At 38.5% G+C, this 15,134-nt stretch overlaps 1 protein-coding gene across 3 annotated transcripts in view; it reads left to right on the top strand.

Moving 5' to 3' along the window:
* Nucleotides 1-7,112: 7,112 nt before the first annotated feature.
* The window catches only part of LOC143020618 (major facilitator superfamily domain-containing protein 6-like), a 71,606-nt gene continuing 63,584 nt past the window's right edge, over nucleotides 7,113-15,134 (top strand). Inside the window, exon 1 of one of the 3 annotated variants that reach the window (XM_076177072.1) lies at nucleotides 7,113-7,233. Coding sequence is in view for 2 of the 3 variants with exons in the window: in XM_076177068.1 (XP_076033183.1) it covers nucleotides 7,182-7,233 (52 nt within the window). In the remaining variant the exon portion in view is untranslated. The remainder of the gene's footprint in view (nucleotides 7,234-15,134) is intronic. The other 2 variants (XM_076177068.1, XM_076177070.1) reach the window with 2 other exon arrangements.

Here is a 15,134-nt window from a genome sequence, read left to right on the forward strand (position 1 = left end):
AGTCTGCACAAATTTACCACTCATGCTCTTTGTAACTTATGCGGTCTAGAATAAAAGCAAGGTTCTCATGTGTCTCTCTTAAAATGACTGAGTAAGCAACTGGAACTGAAGGCATGGTGTTCCCAATGTGCAACAGAACTGTTTTTATGCTGTAAAGGGATTCATCTATGAATAGCCTCCACTCATTGGGTTCATAGGACAGCTCAAGGGCACTGAATAGGCCTCTGATATCATTACAATAAGTCAAGTTGTTTTCCAAAGTGAAGAAATCCTGTAGATTTGCAGAACGCTTCCTAAATACTGTAATTCGAGCTTCTTCATCCAACAGGTGCCATTGTTGCAAACGTGAGGCCAGGAGTTCACTCTGTTGCTTAGATCATTGGGTGATGAGGTGTGGTTTCTTATCAGATTCAAGTTGTGTCGTATACGTTGCATCTTGAGATTCTGAATCGTCTGAGTTGCTCGTGTCATCGCTTGGTAGTTCAGAGGGCGGCTGTGGTACAGGAATATCACTTGAATGTAGAACTGGGCGAATAGCAGACTGAAGATCTGGATACACGATATATTTCTTGCCTTTTCTGTTGCGACCTGCAGGAAAATAAAATAAAATCAGACTAAAAATGGATACTATTGGTTGTGATCACGTGCAAAAATAGTGGAAGTGCAACTTATTATGTATTTCGATCTTTTTTATTGATACATCTCTTGAAAATATATATAAAAACAGTAAAAAATAAACACTGAACACCCACCTTTAATATCCGTTAAGCAGAAGTAGCAATCTGTTGAGTGGTCCTTTGGCTCCCTCCAGACCATTGGTACGCCAAACATGAGGCCAGTCCCTTTGCCTTTCACCCAGGCAGAAAGGGAACTTGTACACCTGACACAACATATGTGAGGTGCCCAGCTTTTGTCCTGGTCACCCACTTTACATCCAAAGTACAGCTCATAAAGTTTCTTTACACGTTGAGTCAACTGTCTCTTGTATTGCCTTAATGTAACTGATCCACATATATAACAAAACTTGTCTGGCGAATTCTTGCATTCTCTAGGCATCTTAACTCTGTATCCTGTTAAGAAAAAAAAACACATAGCTATGTGAAAAATTATATAAATGGTAAAAGCAACAAAAAATACCGTTCAGATAGACATTGCGGGCACTGCTATTTACGAAGAACTGGAGGGTCACAGAAAGAAACGGATGTTATATTCGTGATCTACGCAAAAAATAACTCTAGAAAAGGATAGTCTCATTTCCGTTTTTTTTTTTTTCATTGTTATACAGTGTTATCAATAAATCCCGGTTGCAGAAACTAGACAGTTCTTGAAATAACAGTTTGTCGTCTGCTAATGATAATGTCTTTGGCCTATATATTACACCAACATTCATTTTTTGTCCATTCGTTTGGGTTAACTCAACCCACAAACTATCATTTGCATCCTGTTTCACTTTCTCTAAAACACAAGCATGGACATGGTTTTAACGTACAACAGAACACCCCCACCTTTCTTGTGGTTTCTATCCTGATGAAAGTGTTTAAATCCCGCAATATTAAATTCAGCTTCGAACTCTGTACCATTTAACCATGTCGCAGTTATTCCTATCATATCGAGATTTTCGCTTTTGACATACGCCTGTATTTCTTGAAATTTGCTCCTAATACTACGAGCATTAAAGTATTTTTTCTATACATCGTAGAAAGCTATTCCAAGCTTTAGAAGAACACATCTTCTGTTTAGTCAGATGCTGAATTCTTCCACTACAGGACTTTTTGTAACAATGTTTCATAATCTGAGTACAAACTTATTTTCCTACGTCTTTCAGATGATCTATCTATGTCCCACTTTTACCAGATGTTTTCCTTTGTGGAATGTCTTTTGGAGCCAACGTTACTTCTTCATTTGTAACATCTGGCACAATACTATCGTCTACAGATAGATTTATGGACTTGATCGTGATATCTCAGGAAAAAAAAGCGCTTAGTAATTTATTCTAGCTTTCACTCTCTATGCATTTAGTAACGTTTTTATATTCTTAAATGAAATGATCTACTACCTCCCTACAGCAAGTCTGCATTAGGCTTCCTTTCTGAATGGTTTTCTCTATATGATCCCTTTTTTTCCGATTTCTGACTATTGTTCATATGGGTCCCCAGTAGGGCTGCCAACTCTGTTAAACTTTAGAGGGGGTGCAGAGAAGTGTGATTGGGCGGTGCGATGTTGGGATTGTTGGGTCTTTGTTCGGTTTTGGAATGGTGATTATTTTACCATGCTTCCAGATGTCGGGTATAGTGTTGTGTGAATAGCTGTAGTTTGCAATGTTTGTGAGTGCGTGTATACCTTGTGGTCCAATGTGTTTTAGGTGGATGTTGCTTATGTTATCAGGGCCACAGGCAGATGAGTGCTTGAGATTATGCATTATGAGTTTTGTCTGACTGTCTATGAAGGGTGTATAGTCTGAGTCTGTGGGGAAGTCTTTCTTACGTCGAATGGTGCGTCGGTCGTCAGGGTGAGATGTAAGATAGCTCGTCTGTGCAAAATGACGTATGAGTGCGTTTGCTTGTTGTCTGTTTGAGGGTAGATTATCTGTTGTTGTGATTATTGCTGCGTGAGAGCGTGTAGTGTTAGTGTTGGATAGTGTGATGCTGTTGAGTGTTTTGTACAATTTGCTGGTGTTTGTTTTGTGATCAAGTGTATTGATAAAGTTTTGCCAACTTTGTGTTTTTTGTTCATGTATTTTATTGGCAATCACAGTGTTTAGTGTTTGTATTTGGTCTGCTATGTTTTGAGGGATAGGTGTGGGGGTATCATGTTTAAGTGTGTCACGTTGTCTGATTAGGCCTTGGATTTCTGGTGTGAAGTTGGGGTTGTGTGATTTTCTGTTGCCTCTAGGGATGGATCTCTTGTCTGCGTTTTGTATGATTGTATTAAAAGCGTGCACAGCATTGTTTATGTTTGTGATTGGTGTACTGTTAAGTGTTTCAAAATGTTGTTCTGTCTCTTCAGTAAAGGCTTCCCAGTTAGCTCTCTTGTAATTGGTGTAAGTGTGTCTGTGGCCAGCTGGCCTAATACTTAAACTTGTCACACCATATATTCCCCTTGCTGACTCACAACACGGTTTTAGGCCACTACACTCCACAAACACTCTTCTGACAAACCTCACACAAAGAATTTTAGACGGCATCAATTCAGATAGGCCCGACCACAGAACACTTCTTATAACATTGGACATTAGTAAAGCTTTTGATGCTATCCCCCGCCACAACCTAACAAATAAAATATATAACACAGACATGCACAATAACACCAAAAGATGGCTGGCCAATTATCTGGCAGGCAGGAATGCTCATGTGTCATATAATGGCCAATCATCGCACATCAGAAACATTAAGAACGGAGTACCACAGGGCTCCGTTCTATCCCCCACATTATTTAATCTATACATGCATGACTTACCCACGCCAGACACCTCAGAAATACAAATCTCTTCCTACGCAGACGACATAACAATCACATGCACACATCGTAACACAGACAAAGCTGCAGAAATAATCCAGCCTTACCTTGACACACTCAACACATGGTTCATCACAAACAGACTCAAAATAGCTCCAACCAAATCTACAGCAACACTTCTCACCAACTGGACAAAAGAACACAAATACATACCTCATCTCTACATCAACAACACTCTAATACCACACACAAACACACCGAAAATTCTTGGTGTAACATACGATACATCCATGTCTTTCAAACAACACCTCACAAACATAAAAAACAAATGCACACCTAGACTTAACGCACTTAAGTCAATCACTGGAACAACATTTGGACAAAACAAAGAAATTAATATAACAATATACAAACAATGCATACGCTCAGTGATGAATTATGCGAGTCCTGCATGGGCTCCTAATCTCAGTGAGACACACCACAACACCCTTCAAATCATACAAAACAAAGCCCTAAAAACAATTACAGGCTGCACAAATACATCACCTACAGACCATTTACACCATGAAACAAAAGTCCTCAAAGTCAAGGACCACCTCGACATGAGAGGCACACAAACACTTGCTGCAGCCACCACAAACACATCACACCCGCTACACTACATAGCAGAACACCCACACACACCAAGAAACATTAAAACCACACCCAAAGACCTTTATTACGCACAGATACTCTCTTCTCTTCCTCCACAACCACCAAATACCAGCCTCCGGAAACATATTCATAATCATATCACTCACCGCTCCATTAACACACTGAAAGACAACACACTGCTGCATGCCAGACCCCCTGATATCCACCCTTCTGAATCCTCTCTCCCACGAAAGGACAGAGTCCACTTGGCCAGACTGCGATGCGGTCACCACCCAGCACTTCTAAGCTACCAGAAGAGGCTGGACGACCGTGTTGTGAACAGCTGCCCAGGATGTAACACTTCACCCCATACCATACAACACATAATGGAAGACTGCATTATACACAATCATGCACGCAAACAACACAACATACACTCTATAAAGGATTTGTGGGAAAACCCAGTTTCGGCTGTGGCCTTCCTTGGGGAGACGGGACTGCTCGGACAGACAGTCTAGGGAACGACAACAACAACAACTCTGTTAAACTACAATAAAGGACATGAAATCTTTATTGATACTTAGGTGGCTATAGATCATAATAGATGCCAATATTAAATGTAGTTCAAAATTACATTTCTCATACCTAAATGAAAATACAAAAACAAGAATGAGAAGACATTTATTTAACTTGATCAAAGGATTTTGATCTTTAAAACTATATTTGCCCTGGGTTTTTGCTGCCTTCAGAAAATTTGTATCATCTTTACTGTTTTTAGAGAATCCCAAACAACTATCTTTTATGTTAGAATGTATGGGAAGTCCATTCTTAATTAATTCAACAGAACATCAGTTACTTGCATCTCGCCATTCAGATGACATTAAACTAAAAACTCTCACAATAAGATGATGTTCCAGGAATTGATAGTACAAAAGAAACTATTTTGAAAACATTAATATATTTAAAGCCCATAGATTTCAAAATAAAATACCACTTTCTTTTGTTGTTTTTGAGCTTATGAAGAGTTCAGAGCTTTTGATGGTGTCGAAGTTTCTATGAATTAATACTACTTCATCAAAAAGTTTATCCATCTTTAATTTAAGCTTTCCTTCTAGCTTCAAAGGTTCTACTACTTCTACAAATTTCTGAAACTTTGGGAAATAAACTTAGGTTTGATAATTTGCCAAATGTTGAATTTTCATCAAAATCTATTCTGTTTCTCCAAATATCTCATAATAACATGAAATATTGGCACTATTATTACAAGATTTCTAACATAGATTTCACTGTTCTTTTGGTATCTATATCAAATTAAGACTCGATTTTGTGAAGGGCCTCATCACTACAGTGTTGTATAATATGTCATATTTGTTTTGGTTCTTCGTGAGTTCAATTTATAGAAGTATTGCCTTTCCAAACGTTCAACAGCACCTCCTTTCTTTCTCTATTGTTTTTCTTTTCTTTTCTTTTTTCTTGGTGGTGGTTCTCATATTTAGTAACATAGTTTACGATTTTCTGGTTTTCCCAAAATGAGTGCCTTTTTATTAATGGAAAATTGATTTATACATAAAACGAGGCTAATTTTACACCCTGGTCTGCGGTCTTCCGCTCGGTGCTTCTGGTATCGTGCAGAATGCAGAGTTGACAGAGTCTGCACTCTTACAAAAAGTAAACGCTTTTGCAATCACGTCTTGAGAGCAGGAAATTGAACTACCAGTCAAAACGATTTCAAAATAAATGACAAATAATGTCATTTCAAATTTCAAAAAAGGACGAGGACAAATAGAGCTGAATAAAGGACTGTCCTTTGAAATAAAGGACGGTTGGCAACCCTAGTCCCCAGTTCAGCTGTGTCTATTCACTGGTTCATTTGTCACTTTTAAATATTTGTTCTCTCTAGTGCTTCTAATAATTACATACACGCATAAACGCACACACCACACACACACTCACATACTGTACACACACATGCACACACACACACACACACACACACACACACACACACACTCACACACACACACACACACATGCACACACGGTCATCATAATAAAACAACAGGGCAGGACTCGCAGTAATGGGTATAAACTGGACAAATTTAGATTTAAGAAGGAAATAGGCAAGAATTGGTTTACAAATAGGGTGGTCGATGAATGGAATAAACTTAGTAACCACGTAGTAAGCGCTGAAACTATCAGTTGTTTTAAAAAACGATTAGACAACTTTATGGATGGGGACGACAGGTGGTGATGGATACGGAGCTGCCTAGTGTAGGCCTTATGGTCTTTTGCAGTCTCCTTTATTTCTTATGTTCTTATGTTCTAAACACTGTGTTCGCTTGTACTCATGCGCACACACTAAAATGTAGGTAGGGATATGCTTGCGGAACTAACAAAAATAAACAAACGAGACCAAACGGTCATACCCAGACACACCTAAGCCCTCACCAATGTCCTGACCTAAATAATTGCGTGGGCACACACAAACGCGCACGCATGCACGCACGCACATACACACCCGCACGCACACCCGCACATACACACGCGCGCGCGCACTCAAACCCTCACATCCACATGGTCACACCACACAAGTCACTCTGATAATAGCATACGAACTTATTTTATATAGCTTATCTCGTTATCATATATTTCTAATCCTACTTATCACAATAGGTAAATGCAACCAGTTAAACAAACAAGGATGCACATAACAGAGATGTTTATGTGTGCACTCTTAATTTCATGCATTTAGATTTAAAATATCTAACGCATATTTGCACTTGAACACGAAGGAACGCATGCATCCATGAGCCTAAAATCTCAAGTTGCAGGCTGAGCGAACAATTAAAAACAAGCACTAAAATGAAAGCAATAAACTCGTATTTTGACTCATAAGGATGGGTATCTTTAGCAAAACAAAATTTTCATTACCTAGTCTTTATGGATTATCATTCGTGGTTTTCCTAGTTTATGCCTCTTGTCAAGTTTAGTGTTTACGTCGGCGGGCGACCTCTGGCAATGATGGGTTTTCAGGACTAGGCACGTTGCATTCGTTCGTACGAGTAACAGTTCAGTTGCCACGCAAGCTCAATATGTTTGGTGCGAGGAAGTTTCTCAGTGGTATTCTGCATTTTTTCTGTAAAGGTTAGTAAAGATAATGTGCGTTACGAGCTTCGTGCTCTGCGAAGATCGCTACGATATTGTGTTGAATGCGGTTTGTTTACTGTCCCATACCATACCTCAATATAAACAAATATGTTAAGTGAAATAATACGTCCTGGATGTTTTACTTTGTTGCTGAAATAGTGAAGTACAACAGTTTGCTTTAGTGTTATGGTAACAAAACCGAACTTAGGTGTTTACTTTCAAGTCTTACCTCCGGCATTGTTTGTGCAAGTTGTAGAATAAACCGGTAACAGGGAAAGTTTGAGTTGCCAACGAGTGGGAATATTGCCGTCTTGACATCCCCATTATCTCGCGTCACCCTGCGGTAACAGGGGAAGGTTAAATTGCCAACGAGTGGGAATGTTGCCGTCTTGACATCCCCATTATCCCTCGTCAACCTGTTATCGATATGTTTATTTTGTGTTATTGTCCGCCGGGAAATAGTGTCATTGTTGTATACAAACGCAGTGTTAATATCAGATGAAATATGGTATCAGTTTAGATTATTTAGTCTTGTATTATTTCAACGGGAGTCGTCAAATATTTTCTAGAACGACGAAAACGCTGGAACTGCCCATAATAAGCGAAAGTTCCCCATTGGCAGACGTGCAAACTAATGATGAGTTACTTACTAACCATAACTCCAGACATGACGATCTCGTTCGTTTTCATGCTTTGTCTTGTAATGACTTATGTCATTTATAGAGCAGTTTGCCGACTAGAAAAATGTATGGGAAAAGTAAACAGGTAAGATGGCTGAGATATAATGAGAGAAAATATAAGGACAAACATGAAATTGAAATGTCAGTACGGACCGGGAATTGTGGTAGAAATACAGAGCAAGAATTAAGCTTGGCAATCTATCCACCGTGCAACTAGTGTTATGAATCATCTAGCCAAAGTTATATTGATGATTATTATATAAAATGAAATAAATTGAAATACGAAACAATCTCGAAAGAATTAAATAGCTTTGTACCTGTAAAGGGAACAAGAAAAGCAATATTTGTGATAAGAACACTAGCAAAGAACATGAAATTACAAAATAAATTATGCAATTGCATTATGGATTACGAACAAGGCTCCTCACCTTCTAAAATGCCATAAAAAGAGGAGAAGGAAATAACAAGGAGATTAATAGGAAAACTGTACTGAGAACAGAGAAAAACAATCAGAACAGAAGAAGAATCCGGATGTAAGAATATAGAAAGGGAAATGAAATAAGGCTTTGTGATATCACCAGTCCTGTTCAGTAAGTTTATTTAGATGATTATAAATGAAATTTATCGTTTAAAGGGATAATAATGAGAGGATGAAACATCAATAACTTTTGGTATACCGACGCCAGGGACCGGAGACTGCCAAGAAGCTATTGGACTGATATTATCAGTTGAGGTAAATGAGAGATGGCCACCGTTGATTCAAAAGATAGGTGGCTATCAAAGAGAAGAGGAATGCCTAATGACCAGAATGTTAATGAAAAGGAGACCACTAAAAGAGGCCGATCTTCTCACGATTACATGAGTGTGCCCTGGTGGCGTAATCGGAACCGTGCTTGTTTAGCATTCGCTTAGTTGGCGGAATGCCGCACTCATTTTCGATTCCAAGCAGTAACTGTTACCTGCTCCAACAGTCCCCAAGGCTCCTCACCTTCTAAAATGCCATGGAAAGAATAGAAGGAAATAACAAGGAGGATTGCAACAGGATACAAAAGACAAGATTCATGACATCAGAAATCTATACACTTTTAATAAAGCTATAAATGAATAAAAAATCTAAATTGTTGTAACAGCCGAAATATGGAGAACACTTGAAATATGAATACAACGGAAATCGAATTAAAAAATACCACAGTAAATGGGGACAAGAGAGTTGATGAACGAAACTCGAAGAAGCCATCTTTGCTTCAAGGGACGTAATGAGAGAGCAACTCCAGGAATTTTTTTGCCCAACAGAAGCGAATAAGGCAGAAAGAAAGATCACAAAAAAAAAAATAATAATAATAATAATAATAATAAACATACTTATCACCGTAGTAGGGGTGGGGCAATAATATAATTTAGATCTACGGATAGAAAAGACTAGCGCACCATTTAACAGACCTTTAGATGGAAAAAACACTCTGGTAAGGTAATGTAAAGTCGATTGCCATGTGTTTATACTGTAGTGGGAAGCTTTGTTATCATTTTGACTACAAATGACCCAAATATTGTTGGATATTGGTAAGAAATGAGATGTACTTATCTTAGTGTAAACTAGTGCCAGCTAATTGAAAATTCTTGAGTGGTCATACATTATTTCCATTGCAGTGTTTGAACTTGTTACTCCTTGCCTTGCACTCGGGTTTGCAGTAGTCCTGTAGATGTGATTGGTGTCACCTACGTTTTATTCAGTTTTGTGTACTTGAAGATATTTCGTAACTTGCGGGTGGTTTCTGGTGAGCTTTTCCATTTTTTACTTTCTCAGAATGTTTAGTGTATGAACCATTGTATGGAAACACGTGGAAAAACCACATAGAATATGATGTAGACCTTATGAAAAAGTAAATCCTTAATTGATGAATTATTTTAAATAAAGAATAAGTGGCGCTGGTAGATACACAATGGCAAATCAAATATTGATGTGCAGAGCTAATATAAAAAAACAAAACAAAAAATACATTTTTGGTTTTGATCACTAGTTATAATAACTAACAATGATAGTGAATACCAACAATTAAGCCAAATAGTTTAGATTTTTCCAATAACCAACAAGAAATAACATTCAAGTTAGTAATTTGGGCAAATAATATGAATTGCACAAAAACAACAAAAACAAATATATAGTTATCTACTAGGCAGAGCAATGTTGCTCACAAGGATAGAAGCGCCGGAGAATCACAATCTGTACCAATTAAGTATTTATTTTTCAGTAAGTTGGCAAAACATTATACACATATGTTTTCATCATACGTGTATTACGAACACGTTTCTTATTGTACACATGACACTTCCTCCTGTCCCACTTCCATGAGTGTATAAGTATCATTACCCACAGCAGAATTCAACTGTGCACTGGATCTACAATCGTAAGGTCTTCTTTGGAAGAGGTATTATTAGGGAACACTGCGTATGCTTTGCACCAAGTTTTTCAGATTAATCACACAGAAGAATGGACGGAAGAGTCCACGAGTTTGCTTATATCATCGTCAGCAGATAGTGACTCTTCACCATGTTCAGGTAGTTGTCGATGCGTTGGAATGTAAAAATTTTAAGTTACCTTCATTTCTCTCGCCAATAGAAAGCGACAACTAAGAGAGGACGTTAATTAAGCCTCAAAGTCATCAATATAAGGAATTTAATCATAGTTCAGCGTCCAGTCATTAAAGCTAAAAGGGTTGAAAGGGTCATGTGGAATTCAATCACCTTCAACTTCCTAGTACAAAGACAAGTTACTTAAGAACAGTAGGCCATCTAAAATAGGTAAAGTAGATTTCCATTTCTTTTTCTTCTCTGTAAAATAAAAACACTTGATTATTCTATGTGAATAGCACTGGTCAACAAAATTGATTAAAATACCTGTCCCACAATCAAAAGGAAACTTGATAGATTTTTTCTGCTGATTTCAAATATGCTTTCAGAATTTTTCTATCAGGTGTAGTTTTTTGTGATGCCTTATTAAATTTTAAACAATTATAACTAATCAATGAGGCCGATATTTCAATGAAACTTATCTTTAAAATGTACATACATATACCAAAAATGTAGAAATGTATAATTTTCGAGTGTATTTTGCTTCTGGGAGATCCCTTTTTAGTGTTCAACAGTAATCAGCCAATACCGAAGAGCCTCACTTCCCTTGATACCTAGTGAGAGTCTAGGAAGTTGATTTTTAAGATGTCAGTAGGTCTTTCACGATTTCAGAATAGTTATTTGTTTTGTGATTCCCCCAAAACTCTGCGCAAAATTTCTTAAATGACAGTCATACAGCTTTTTCAAGGTCATTTAGCTCTTTATCAAAATTCTGGTCTCTCATCAGCTCCCTAATCTGTGGTCCAACAAAAATACCTTGTTTGATTTTTGCGCCACTTACTCTAGGAAAACTAGTTTTCAAATATGGGAATCCCTAGCCAGTTCTATCCTTACCTTTAACAAAAATTTTCATCAACCCTAGCTTAATGTGCAAAGGAGGCAAATAAAATTTCTCTAAATCAACAAGAGGAGGATTGACAACATTTTTCTCTCATGGGGCCAGAGACCGTTTCGGCCACACATTCTTTTCATAATTATTTTCTTATCGCGACTGTCCCACTCATAGAGACAGCAACAAAAAATTGTGTAACTCAGCAGCGTTCCAAGTAAAACTGCCACAACCTTTAGGTCACCACAGATATTTATGTTCTTCATATTTAATGTTTTGCAATAGAAGTTTCACACTCAAACGATTACAAAGGCGGAGCATGCCGACAGGAGACATTTTGGTCCATATCTAGGTCGAATGTGAAAAAAATCATGATAATTATAGATAAATAAATGAATAAATGAAAACTATAATGTAAAAAATAAATAAAATACATAAATGAATGTATATAGTTAAAAAATAAACAGACAGGTAAATAGTAAATAATAATAAATTGACATATAACTAATAATACATGAGAATCAAGCAAATAATAAACAAACGGGCAAATGATAACAAAACAAATAATATAAGATAAATGATAATCGTTACAGCATCTTGCTTAAACAAACGGCCAAATGATAACAAAACAAATAATATAAAATAAATCATAATCGTTACAGCATCTTGCTTAAATCTAAATGATTCTTAAAGCTTCGAACTGACCTACATTGCACTGCCTCTGCAGTAAGTTTATTCCATTCATTAACTACACGGTTGGGGAAGTTGTTTCTACCCACTTCCAAATTAAATCTATTTCCTAACAGTTTGAGACCATTGTTTCTTGTCTGATTCTCATTCAGTGTGAAATTTTTATAATTTTTGATGTCAATTCCCTTTAGAATCTTAAAGTCACCTCTGAGTCTATGCTTTTTTAGGGAAAACAAATTCATATGTTTTAGTCGATTTTTGTATTATTTATTTTTGATATTTGAAATCAGTTTTGTGGCTCGCCGTTGTACTTTTTCCAATCTGTCAATGTCTTTAATGAGATTCGGTGACCATACAGAAACAGCATATTCCAAATGTGGACGAACTAACGATTTATATAGCTTGTTAATGAGAGATGTACTTTTGAAGTCAAAAGATCGCGCAATTAGTCTTAGGGTCTTATTTGCTTTCTCAGGGGGTGAAATACACTGCTTAGATGATTTGAGATCGTTACTGATAATTATCCCTAGATCCTTTTCACTATCCACTTTTGTTAACGAATTTCCAAATAACTTGTAATCGTACATCATACATACATATACCAAAGGCTCCTTCCCCCTTACACGGGGGGTAGCCAAAAAGAAAAAGGCATAGAAAATACTCCCCATTTCATTTCCCATATATTCCACTCCCCTCTACCCTCCTCCCTCCCTCCTATCTTGGCACCTCGTGGGTGACGGGTCATCCCTGCATCCTGTCCTCTGCCCTGGGTCAGAAGCAGTGTCGCAAGACACAGCACATCCACAGCAAGGCCTCTTCATAAATTCGTCCCCTCATGCAGGAAAGGAGAAGACGGGGAGAAATCCCTTCGGGCTGCGTCAAATTTTTCTCATACATACTTCCTCACCCCCCATCCCCCACCCAATCCCCCTCATACATCACAGCCTCATCTATACACAACCCTTCTCCATTCACCCCTATCTTCTATCCTCTCCCGCCCTTCCTCTACAGACATTCCTCTCTTTTGTAAAGCCCCTTTCACCCCCATGCATCCATCTCATCCTTGGACGCCCCCTCATATTCTCTCCTTCCACCTAAGCCCTCCACACTTCTTTTACTAATCTTTCTTCACTCATTCTTTCCATGTGTCCAAACCATCCTAATACTCTTTCATCAACCCTATCTCCCAGCTCCTTTTCCACCCCTGTTCTCCTCCTCATCTCATTTCTCACTCTATCTAGCCTAGTAACGCCTATCATACTACTCAGACATTTCATCTCAAACACATTCAACCTCCTTCTCTCTTCCTCTCTCATCTTCCATGTTTCTGCCCCGTACATTGCTGTTGGCACAATCACTCCTTCATATAACCTCTTCTTAGCATCCATTCCCAGGTGACTATTTCTCATTACACTTTTTAATCCACTAAGGCATTTACTCGCTTCTCTCAATCTATATTCTACCTCCACCCCCACTCCTCCCTTTCCTGTCACATTCGCACCCAAGTATCTGAAACTATCCATTTCCTCCAGTCTTTCACCCTTAATGCTCACTTCCAGCCTACTGTCACTCTCTCCCCTTGTACATTTCATCACCTTACTTTTGCCGACATTTATCTTCAGCTTCCTTCTTTCACACACTTTCTCAAAATCTGTCACTAACTTCCTCAATCCCTCCTCTGATCCTGCTACAAGCGCAGTGTCGTCAGCAAACAACAACTGGCTCACCTCCCACTTTTCTCCATTTTCTTTAATCATCTCCAACCCCTGACCCACTACCCTTGCATTTACCTCTCGCACCACTCCATCCACGTAAAGATTGAACAGCCAGGGCGACATAACACACCCCTGACAAAGTCCCACCTTTATCTCAAACCATTCACTCTCTCCATTTCTAATCCTAACGCAAACTCTACTACTCTCATAAAAACTCTTGACTGGTCTTAACAGCTTTCCTCCTATCCCATAGATCTGCAGTACCTCCCACAGTGCCTTCCTCTCTACCCTGTCGTAAGCCTTTTCCAGATCCATAAAAGCCCAAAAAACATCCTTACCTTTTCCTATAGATTTCTCATATATCTGTCTTACCACAAAAATCTGATCCTCACCAATTATTCCCTCTGTTCCTCTCCTAATCCTCTATATCAAGACATTCCCATAAGCCTTCCCAACTACACTCAACAAGCTGATCCCTCTGTAACTGCTACTCTCACACTTGTCCCCCTTTCCTCTGTAAAGCGGAACTATACAGGCACTCCTCCAATCCTCCGGCACTCTACCCTCTCTTAAACAAACATTAAATAACCTCACCAGCCAGTCCACCATAACTGTACCCCCTTTCTTCAGACATTCTACATTGCATCCATCCAACCCAGGTGCCTTACCTGCTCTCATCATCTTATCAGCTGCTTTCACTTCATCCTTCTCATTACACTTTTTAATCCACCAAGGCATTTACTCGCTTCTCTCAATCTATATTCTACCTCCACCCCCACTCCTCCCTTTCCTGTCACATTCGCACCCAAGTATCTGAAACTATCCATTTCCTCCAGTCTTTCACCCTTAATGCTCACTTCCAGCCTACTGTCACTCTCTCCCCTTGTACATTTTACTCACTCATCACTCTCATTTTCTTAGCACTTCCCACTGCAACTACCTTTCCCTCCCTATCCTCCTGCACATTTAGCAACTCCCTAAAATACTCTGCCCACGTTCCTCTCACTGCCTTCTCTTCCATTATCATCTCTCCATCTGCACCTTTTACCTTTTCTTCTCTACTTGATTCGCCTCCTCTTCCTCTTTTAACTTCCTTCCAAAACTTTTTTTTATTAATTTCAAAATTTTCTGTCATACTTTCTCCATTTCACATCTGCTTTCCTCTTTGCTTCCTTTATCTTATGTTTAACTTCCCTTCTCTTTACTTTGTACCTCTCATACGATTCCCTAATTTGTAGCCAATCTTTGAATGCCTGCTTCTTCTCTTCTACACCTTTCTTTGCTTCCTCATCCCAGCACTCGCTACCCTTCTTTCTATTTCCTCCCGCCCTCCTTATTCCACACACCATCTTTGCA

Source organism: Oratosquilla oratoria, chromosome 40, assembly GCF_046742065.1.
Source record: "Oratosquilla oratoria isolate Oo_2021 chromosome 40, ASM4674206v1, whole genome shotgun sequence".
Classification (NCBI taxonomy): domain Eukaryota; kingdom Metazoa; phylum Arthropoda; class Malacostraca; order Stomatopoda; family Squillidae; genus Oratosquilla; species Oratosquilla oratoria.